Consider the following 11,194-nt stretch of genomic DNA (forward strand, 5'->3'; position numbering starts at 1 on the left):
TACCATTGGTCGATATTCTTGTCTTGTTAGAGGGACTCCGTACATTGCCTACGGTAATGAAGAGAACTTATACATTCACATCGATCTGACTAATCACGGAGAGGAAGCCCATTTGACCCAGGTCATCGTTACGCATCCCATGGACATCACATTCGTCAGAGTTGAAAGTGACCAGGTGGGTTCGTTGACCTGTGGGTTCGTTGACCTTATAGTCAGTTCCCCCCGCTGATCATAACTGTTTCAGGTTTCAGTGCTGTCCCAAAGAAGGACTCCAGACTACTAAGTGTGTCACCTTAAGGAAAATACAAAATCACTGTTTTTTTTTTAAGAGTAAATTGGTTCTAATTCAATAGTTCTTTGGGGGGTTGGTACTGGTAGGAACTTTAGATTTGGTGAGCTTCCAGATGAAAATATTTCTCCATCTGTATTGGTACTGGTATGAACTTTACAATCATTTAGATTTTCAGATTCAAGCTTACAATCCTAAATAATAATTTAAGAGACTAAGAAGCTAAATGGTGAAGGATGCAGCTTCAACGTGGTTGAGCTACAGGGTTGTTAATTGTAGGCCTGTCAAGCCTTAGCTTTAAAGCAGATATCCGCTTTTTTATTGATCAGGCCGATTTTTTATTTCCGTTTTTTTTTTTTCCCATTATTTTTTATTATTACTTTTTTGTCTCCCTTATATGCTTGGCAACAATAATGTACAACTACAATAATGTGAGTTAAGCCTAAGTTACTGGATTAATGGGGTGCACAGCGACCAGCATAAATGCGTGACAAGCCTTACACGATCATTCTTACATCATGTAGTTTTTCAGCTCTTTTTGTTAAGGGTCCCCTCACATGTACTGTTATAGTAAGGCACCTTTTGGGAACCAGCCACATCGAAGCCATGTAATTGAGCACAGTGAGCACAATTGAGCACAATTGAGCTTTTTGCAAAGTGTTTCCTATTTATTCAATTATTTTTGGATAATCTGCAATCCTGTTCGTGTTTTTCCTCACAGAGGAGCGGTGGTGTGGTAGTGTGTCGACCAGAAAAGGGTCTAAACAGAACCTCGACAGTGCTTTGCGACGTCGACAACCCCATGAAGGCATTCAGAAAGGTAAGACATGCAATAACGCCCCTTGATTTGTCAGTTTTGTTTTGGTTTCAGGATTTTTATCCACTAAAAATTCTTGAAGGATGTGAGATTTTTAATCTAGGTTTTTTGGCATTTTTTTTTCTTACTCAGAGACATGCAATTAAACCCCTCGATATTTCAGTTTTGTTTTGGTTTCGGGATTTTGTCTTCTAAACATTCCTGGAAGGAGTTTTTTTTTCTTCTTTTCTTTTCTCAGAGACATGCAATAACACCTTTCGGTTCTTCAGTTTTGTTTTGGTGTTGGGATTTTTGTTGTGAGATTTTTAATCTTGGAGGATTTCTTTGTTGTTGCTTGTTTCCGCAGAGATCTTTTATGGTCAAGCTCTTCATTCCCTCCTTGACCCTCGAGATCCAGACGGTGGAGATCGAGGTCCATGCCAAGACGTCTAGTAGTGAGGCTAACAGTACGTTAGCGGATAACACTCTTGTGATGAACCTACCGGTGAAGATCGAGGGTGACGTTACGATATCAGGGTGAGTTAAGAACCAATGATTGAAGTGATGTGCCAGGGCTGAGCGGTAGAGCAAACCGCACTCCAAAACTCTGGGTCCATTTTCATACAAATATTTCTCTCTGAAAGCTCACTGATTCTAAAGTTCATACCAGTACCAATCCTCCAGAGAAATATTTCCATCTGAAAGCTCACTGATTCTAAAGTTTATACCAGTACCAATCCTCCAGAGAAATATTTCCATCTGAAAGCTCACTGATTCTAAAGTTTATACCAGTACCAATCCTCCAGAGAAATATTTCCATCTGAAAGCTTACTGATTCTAACGTTCATACCAGTACCAATCCTCCAGAGAAATATTTCCATCTGAAAGCTCACTGATTCTAAAGTTCATACCAGTACCAATCCTCCAGAGAAATATTTCCATCTGAAAGCTCACTGATTCTAAAGTTTATACCAGTACCAATCCTCCAGAGAAATATTTCATCTGAAAGCTCACTGATTCTAAAGTTCATACCAGTACCAATCCTCCAGAGAAATATTTCCATCTGAAAGCTCAATGATTCTAAAGTTCATACCATACAAATTTGTTTGTCTGAAATACTGTTAAAAGTTTGAAAAGTTATAGAAATTATAATTTAAATCACTATTGTTAGTTTAGATTGTCGCATTTGATACAAGTGTTTGAATGACATAGCATGACCACAGTTTGACCTTTCTGATAAATTTAGACATGCAACAATGACTAAAATCTGTGCCGTAGAAACCACAAAATCCAGTGATTAAAAGATGACCCTCGATTATCCCTGGAGGTCAAAGTCTTCAGATGACCTCACAGGAAGTACTTGATCTCTTCCTTCCCGCCACAAACTTCCGAATGTATTTATTTTGACAAAGAACTTCAACTTTATTGGACAATGGGTATTGCTTCGCAGTGGTAAGTAAAGCCACAATGCCAAGATCATATTTCGGAGGTCCGTGTATTGTTTTTTGGTAGCATTCATCAAGTTGAACGGATGGATCAATTTATCTGTGACCATGAGAGATCAACATACATAGCATCCTGTATGACCGCAGTTAGTTTTGGTGTGATCCAAGGTCCGTTAATAGAACTTTGTCAACGCGGCTATCCATCCATTAAAGGGCGTACAGTGGGTGCATTCAATTTAGCTTCCCCGGGTCGACCCCGATACGTTCGAATAGTTTGACGTCATTCCAGGGGCTCACCTGGGTCAGCCCCAAGTGCCCCGCTAGTGGAACGGGTCACTTGGGGCTGACCCGAGGTGCATGATGTCACAACGAGAGGGTTAGTGGTTGTTTGATTAGCTCTTGTCAGGGGCTCACCCGATGAGCACCGCACGGTTGACACAGGGAAGCTAATCAAACGCACCCAGTGTGTATAATTTTGAAACTATACTTGTGAAATCTCCCAAATTGGCACTATTTAAAGTGTCGGTACAGTTTCTCAAATATGACTTCATTTCAGAGGGAAATTTTTTCATAGAAAAAAAGTCAGTAAGCATTCAGACTTAAATTCAACCAGCATTTGTTGTTGTCCTTACCGATCTTGTTTGCACGCCTTTTCATGTGTTTACGGCAGGGCTATGAAATGAAAATTGCACAGTAAGCACAAGACAGCTGTAAAAGGGTCTATGTAACTTTTGTAGGACACAAAAACACAATGTCCACAGATTTACACTACACTTACACAGTTTGAAGATAATGATAGTAGAAAGCTTCCCTGAAAATATTTTGTGCTGAGGTGCTGTAGTTTTGGGGAAATGAGTAGAACAATGTCATGAAAATAATTTTCGTCTCCTCATGAGACGAAAATTATTTTAATCCTTTACAAATGCATTTTCATGACGTTGTTTTACTCATTTCTCAACAACTACATCACCTCAGTAGGTAATATTTGAAGGGAAGCTTTCCACTATCATTATCTTCAAACCCTGTAAGTTTAATGTAAATCTATGGACATTTTGAAAAATTACCTGAATTCTTTAAGTAGCTCTATGAAGTCGGGCCCAGCAGCCAAGTTCACGAAAAGTTCAGATTAATCCTATCTAAAATTAGGATGTGTCTAATTTAGGATGGGTTCAATGCGTCCTAACGGATGGATACGGAACTTTACTCGTCCTAAGTCCTAAGATTAATCCTAAGTTAGGAAGAGTTGGTGAAATCGACGGCAGGAACAACAATTTCACCTCGAACATGAACTTGAGCATGAGATTTGTTTGGTTTGTTTTGTTCTATAGTGTTACCCATCCAGAGCAAGTGGTCTTCGATTTCACAACTAAACTTACTTAGGACTAATCTTAAGTTCCGTATCCATAGACGTTAGGACGTATTGATTCCATGCTATATAGGTTCACCTCAAACATGAACTTGAGCGTGAATTTTTTTTTTTTCTTTTTTCCGTAGGGTTACTCATCCAGAGCAAGTGGTCTTCGGTGAGACCAAAAGCAAAAAAAAGGTTGACGGGGGGAGTACGTCGTATGAAGCCGGGACAGATGGTATCCCTTTAATACCTGTTAGAGAGAATCTCACATCGGAGGCAGACAGACAAGAATCCATCGGCCCCAAGTTCAGGCATGTTTATGATGTAAGCTTGTTTTCCTCCTTTTTTAATTTTTATCTTAATTTTAATTTGTTTAGCAAAGAGTCCAGCATCCTCCTGGAGACAAGCATACTGATCAAAACTTAGAATCTTAAACCACCAGTTCTTCTTATAACCACCGCTACTCAAAAGAGATTTACACATGGTGCTATCGCAAAACCTCACCAAGGTTTTTATCTTCGTAAAAATGCTATTGCTTTGTCACATTGACGTGCATCTGCTGCACATGCTAAGTTTTGTCTACTTGCAGCTGGCATAGGTCTGCGTGTAATTAACCCTAATCACTCATTTCATCAGTCAAAGGCACTTTTTTATGACAGAAACTGATAATAATTATGAGAAAAAAAAGTTGCATCCCCTTAAGATGATTCCCTGGTTGCCGCTTCCCAGGTTGTATCATAAACTTGGATGTAATCCCTGGCTACATGGCAGCTAACAGTTTTATGGCTTCTGCCTAGCACCCCCCCCCTAAAAAAAAAAAAAAAAGATTTTGACACCGTCGTTATTGGGCTAGATAGCTCAGTTGGCAGAGCACCGGCATTTTAATCCAGAGGTCATTGGTTCAAATGCCGCTCTCGTATATTTAAAAAAAAAGAATTGTTAAACATTTACGCGGTTAGTTTTCCTTGTGCTGTATTATTTGTATTATTTGAAAAACTGTAACTCGAATCGCCGACACATTTGTCATTTGTGCGGTCAAGTATTTCAGTAAAGTTCAAAAAGTTCATAAAATGAAAAAGCGTAAATATATACACTTCCCTAATAACCCTAATAAAATTATGAAAATATTTTCTTGATAGGCACGTAATTTAGGACCTAGCACAATCCCCTTCCTGACAACGGTGAACATCAGTCTTCCTTGGAAGACGCTTGATGGTGATTGGTTGCTTTACTTTACGCATATAGAGGTGAGTGAACTTTTACAGTCAAGCATTTACACAAGATTACAAATAGCCATAATAGAGAATTAAAAAACAAACTGTTAAGTCATTTTATTTATTTATACCGCAGATCCTTTTGATCCTTTTACTAGGTAAGCTGTTTCCAACAGCTATTTCTACATGTATTTTCTGTTTAATTTTAAACTTAAATTCGGAATGGCTCCTGACAATGTGACCGTTTCTTTTATGGCCATTGTTTTATGGTTGTACAGCCTTCAAGAAGGACTCTGCTAGCAGTAGGGTCGAAACATCAGGCCATTAACTATTTTTGATTATTTTTTAGTTACAAGGCACAGGGAGATGCGAGTACAATCACATCCTACAGCACCAACACAAGGAGCTGCCTGAGTACAGAGCCAATACCACCAGCCAGGAAAACAGTGCCCCTGCTTTCTACACATCTGGAGAGGTAAGACTAAATCGAATATTACAGAATGTAAGTAAGCAGATTTTGTACTCATAGTGGCTGTTTTTCATCAAGCTTTTACACACACAGTGATGTTTAGCAATTGGTTCTGCTTTGTTGTGGAGCATTTTGATCGTTTTAATCCTCTATCAATGAACATATAATTATACGTACAATAGAACTGACCTGTGAATATTTCACGCTCACAGATTTACAGACACATGTAACTGACATGGTGCAAATATTGTGATGTTGGCAAACATCCCTTGACATATTGTTTGCCTGAATTGCAACTCTGAAATCCAATGTATGAAAACACCATTTGCCCCCCCCCCCACCCCTAGTCAGAAATCTGGACCTGTGAGATGTAATATGACACCAACATTTTGGTAGAATTGTTAACTACAATGCATTTTACCGGAAGTGCTCCCCCCCCCACGTAAATTAAAATGGTTCACTTACTTTTGCTATCCTAAAAAGCTACTTTATTTCTACCCCCTTACAACCTTTGCAGGCACTTGATACTTACTCCTGGATGTAGGGAAGCAATTACTACTTTTATAACCAAGTAGAGTAAGTTTATAAAAATTTCATGATCTGTTTTTTTGTTCATCTTTCTTTTCAGTCAGCCACGTACAACTGCAACAATGCCCTGTGTGCGACCATCTACTGCATCATTGACAATCTACGGATGGGCGAAGGCGCTGTGGTGCAGATCCAGGCACGCTTTTTTGAAAAGACACTGGCTGATGTAAGGATATTTATTATATTATCATTTTTAAATTAAATACTAATTTAGTTCAAAATTAAAACGAAAGAGTTGGTTTGTTTTGTCAGAGTTCATGCTAATATCTTTTAATTGAGTCAAAAAAAAAAAGAAGGCTTTCGTGGCCTAACTTGGGACTAGTCCTTCAACCTTCAATGGTGGAATCCTTATTCAGCTATCTATAGCTATACTAGGATGGTGCAGAAGTGACATCACAGGCAAGGTGCATAAGAAATAAGGTGAAGTTAAGGTGTCGACAAGACAAAAAGACTGATAACAAAAAACGATAACTTGGGTGCTTAAAAACTGACGGATGATTTAGAGGAGATGTGAGCCCACTGGTAGCCTCATCCCTCTAATAGCTGGTAGGGCAGTTTCCTTGAAGGCTGCTATTGAAGGAGACATTACAGTGGCTGCTGGGAGCTGGTTCCATAGTCTTAGGAGATATTAACACTTAAGGCTAGTTGTAAGTTAGGAGGAGTAACTTGTCCTAACTCGAGATAAGACTAGTCTTAACTCTTTGTGAAATCCACTTCTGGTGGCTTAAGTTTTTGTGGTGTTCCAATAGGGTAAGGAGAAGTGATTCAGCATTGCACAAAATAAACTTGTTTATGTTTCATTTTATTTCACAGTTAGGATACAGCACTATAAGACTTCAAGGTCGCGCGATGGTGAAAGTGGAGAACCACGGTAATGTTCATGTTCAACCCAGAAATGGTCGCCCGGACTCCATTGTGGTAAGAAACAGTTTCAAAATTCGATGCATTGAACTCAGTGCTCGGCCAACGGCCAACGATGCATTTTGGTACAATAAGATTCGTGTGTACATGCAGGTTTTTTTTGTTCCAGTGATACACATCTTTTGCCAGGCTATTTTTCAGTCAAGGTTTAGAATTTATCATTTTTACAAATTTGTATTTCATGTATTTATTATTTTACCATTTTCCCCCAATTCATCTCATCTGGTTGGTGTGTCTGCTTTCATTTGACAAATACGTAGGAGCCTAAAGCCTGGTCCATACTTCCTACGAAAGCGAATGCGAAGCGAATGTTGACGTCACAAATTCGCAACGAATAATTCGCAGCAGCTCAACTCTGCTCTACTCACTTGCGAAAGGAGGGTTGTGATGTTAAACTCACTTCGCTTTCGCATGAAGTATGAACCGGGCTTTAGTTGTAATATGGTGGGGTCCTTATATGTATCATTTGTGTATTGCTTTTACTTTTGCCATCTGTTGTTTTAATGTTCACTACAATTTTAGATTTCTGTGTTGTGTATAGTATAGAAATGTTTACCCTTTATACGAGCGTGGTCTGTGAGGAGGGCACATTTTATTTTTAATTTTTTGTCACTTTTGCCGTTCCCTGGACGGCCTCTGCTTGTTTTTAATAATTATTGTATTGTCCGAAGAATAAAAATAAATAAACTGACAGGGCGTTATTATAATACTACTTTATTGTTTGCATATTGCAGGTGGAAACCGTGGCGTACACGGAGTCCTCAATCACTTCAAAGACAGTTCCAACGTGGGTGATTGCAGTCAGCACGGTTGCGGGAATCTTCTTTTTAATAGTGGTGGTCCTATTATTGTGGAAGGTGAGTTAAAGACAGTGGGCACTATTGGTAATTACTCAAAATAATTATTAGCACGAAACCTTACTTGGTAACGAGTAATGGGGAGAGGTTGGTAGTATAAAACATTGTGCGAAACGGCTCCCTCTAAAGTGCCATTGTTTTCGAGAAAGAAGTAATTTTCCACGAATTTGATTTCGAGACCTCAAGTTTAGAACTTGAGGTCTCGAAATCAACCATCTAACCGCACACAACTTTGTGTGACAAGGGTGGTTTTTCTTTCATTATTATCTCGCAACTTCGATGACCAATTGAGCTCAAATTTTCACAGGTTTCTTATTTCATGCATACATATGTTGAGATACACCAAGTGAGAAGACTGGTCTTTGACAATAACCAATAGTGTCCACTGTCTTTAAGATTTATTTCCCATTCAAATTTCCCTTTTTTTCTCTCTCTCTTAAAGTCCATTAGGGCGTCAGCCATCCCATGGTGGTCCGAGACGGTCTTGCCATTTTATATTTAGCATTCACCTCTAGTACCAAAGCTTTTTTATTTTTGCTTACTCATCCTGCGTTGTCTATGCCTCCAATGCGATGCTGAAGACAAGTGCACTCATTAGTCTAATCTTGGTTCGTTCGGCTGTGTCATGCGATTTCCACATTTTTGACAGATCTATGAATGTTTCTTTTGCGATTGCCAACCTTCGTTTCACATTCTAAGAATTGACGATTGTGTTAGTAGGCATTAGTTTTCTTTATCGTTGGTTCAGTGTTACTGGTAAATTCAGTATGACAGTTGATCTATCTTCCCCGAAGTTGTTGTTTGGCAAAGATGAACGTAGCTTTCGTTGAAAGTGATCAATTGCTGGCGTTTGATATTTCCAATTTAAAGAAAAGTTTGGAGTTCAGACAATTTTGATTAATTACCAATGTGAGATTTTAAAATGAGGACCTTGTTAGCGCTGAGCCGACAATTGATATTCAAGATCATTTTGGACATAGCGTCAACTTCGTTCAAATATTTGTTTGTTGCCCTCCACAGTGCGGTTTCTTCAGGAGGCCGATGCGAGAAGAAATGCAGAAACTGATCAGCGATAACGACGAGACGGAATCGTTGAACCACGAGGTAGACGGAGGAAACTACAAAGAGCCATTCGCAGACGATGAGGACTGACCCGACCTTCCTAGAGGTCACAGATGGGTCATGACCCCCATGACCTCCACAGGGGTGTCGTGACCAATGAACTTTTATCAGCATATGACTGTGATGACACAACTTTACTAGTGCTGGTGCATTATCGTTTTTTTGTTCTACGATGCAAGGGTTTTATACAAGGCTCACAACGGTTGCAGCCCAAATGTGGCCTACTTAAAGATTTTATTGTGACGACTCAACATCCGTGATGTCAGCATTGAGAACTATGTTTTTATGTTGTGGCTGAGCTTGTTGGACTGATGGTGGTGCTGGAGTCATCCTGAAAGAAGAAAGTGGTGAGCGGAAACACGGAATCCACACAACTGCCATACTTACAGAAACCGTCAGCAAGCTGCTTTTGCTTACAGTAAGCGTCAATGAAAATTCTGCTCAGGGAGACTCCCAAAGCAGAATTTAGGGCCCAATTTCAAAAGCATGAAAGCATAAAAACTTGCACAGAAATATGTTGCTCAGAAGAAATAATTTAACAGCCAAAATACCATACAGTTCACATTGCTGTGACTAATACCACCCTAAAATCTTGCCTATCAAAGGTATTTTCCAAGGAAAATTACCCGCCTTGCTAACATTGCTAAGTAGAATTATCTGCGAAACAGCTTTTTGAAATTGGGCCCCAGCTGCTGTGAAACTTGTACAGTGTAAAGTGTTTAATCCGATTGACACCACAAGAGGCTTTAACAGATTTATATTTAATCCACTTCTAATCTTAACCTTTAATTTGATTACAGCTATGAGTATTAAACCAGTTCACATGGGCCTAATATTTCATGGCTTTGCTTAGCACTTTTGGAAGCACAGAATTCAGTTTCTTACGTCAAGCGTATCTCACGGGTCAGCAGGGAATTTTTGCATGTGCATATGTGCATTCTCAAGTTTACTGGGCATTATTCGCTCACTCAGCTAGCGCAGAATGGTGATCGCAATGGGCAAAGGTCAGCAATGCGCAGGGCCATGAAATTGGGCCACCATCACAATAATCTTTGTTGCACTGTGCTGGGAGTCAATGTCACTGTTTGTTTAACAGTGGGTGCTTTCGATCAGCTTCCCCGTGTCGACCCCCGTGGTGCTCACTCGGGTGAGCCCCTGACAAGAGCTTATCGAACGATCAAACTCGCCCTCTTGAGCACCTTCATGTCACCCCCAAGTGACCCACTCCACAAGCAGGGCACTTGGGGCTGACCCAGGTGAGCTCCTGGAATGACATCAAAGCTATTTGAACCCACCCGGGGCAGACCGGGGTCGACCAAGGGAAGCTTAACAAATGCACCCTACATGTCTGTAGTGCACTTTTTATATGCTGCGTGGTACACACGCTTTAAATCATAATTTGACTCCAATCTCTCTTAGCACAAATTGACAATAAGCACAATGGATGTTGCACTCACCCTCTCCAGGGGCCAATTTCATAGAGCTGCTTAAGCAAAGAACTTGCTTAAGCGGGAAAATAGCTCGCTTATTTTTCACATGTTACTGGCAAAAATTTCATGCCATATACATTGCTTGTGACTGGTATTTAGCTGTTGTTTACTTAGCATAACAATTGAGTGGAGTCTTGGCCGGTAATCTGAATTTACATATTTGCTTAAGCAAAAATTTGTGCATAAGCAGCTCTATGAAATTGGGCCCAGGTCAGCAGCGATGGCCAAGGCCCGGTTAAAATTTTTAAGCTATAACCATGTGGTCTTGTGTATTCCCCCCTGTCCGCTAGCCCCACCCCTCAAGTTGAGCCATGGGAGTGATCCCTTTATTTTATAATGTACAATGCTTTGTATTGCTAGAGAAAAACTATACTACGAGTGAAAGATTACCTAAAGTGATTTGGTAATACATGTAACAAGGTCCTTGACATCTACACCATACAAATGTGGGCTTTAATAACGGACCGGGTCTTCACGTAACTCTCGTGGGGGACGGAGCGCCGCTGGCCCCCACGAGCCACCTCTCCGACGAGTGCCTCCAACTCTGCACTTTGCCGTGCACCCAGAACACAGTCTGCGTGCTTTAATAAACAATAACAAGCTTTTACTTCATTATACGATTAATTTACAAACGCGAGGCCATTATGTGCCG

The 11,194-nt window shown here is 40.1% G+C and overlaps 1 protein-coding gene across 3 annotated transcripts in view; it reads left to right on the forward strand.

Moving 5' to 3' along the window:
* LOC117300340 (integrin alpha-9-like) overlaps positions 1-10,029 on the forward strand; it is a 41,580-nt gene extending 31,551 nt beyond the window's left edge. For all 3 annotated transcript variants that reach the window (XM_033784101.1, XM_033784099.1, XM_033784102.1), the window contains 10 exons: positions 31-175; positions 1,011-1,109; positions 1,453-1,622; positions 4,025-4,205; positions 5,021-5,128; positions 5,445-5,570; positions 6,193-6,318; positions 6,966-7,070; positions 7,808-7,930; positions 8,951-10,029. In XM_033784101.1, coding sequence (XP_033639992.1) covers positions 31-175; positions 1,011-1,109; positions 1,453-1,622; positions 4,025-4,205; positions 5,021-5,128; positions 5,445-5,570; positions 6,193-6,318; positions 6,966-7,070; positions 7,808-7,930; positions 8,951-9,082 — 1,315 coding nt within the window. In that variant the 3' untranslated portion in view covers positions 9,083-10,029. The remainder of the gene's footprint in view (positions 1-30; positions 176-1,010; positions 1,110-1,452; positions 1,623-4,024; positions 4,206-5,020; positions 5,129-5,444; positions 5,571-6,192; positions 6,319-6,965; positions 7,071-7,807; positions 7,931-8,950) is intronic.
* The last annotated feature ends 1,165 nt before the right edge of the window (positions 10,030-11,194 follow it).

Source organism: Asterias rubens, chromosome 15 (assembly GCF_902459465.1).
Source record: "Asterias rubens chromosome 15, eAstRub1.3, whole genome shotgun sequence".
Classification (NCBI taxonomy): domain Eukaryota; kingdom Metazoa; phylum Echinodermata; class Asteroidea; order Forcipulatida; family Asteriidae; genus Asterias; species Asterias rubens.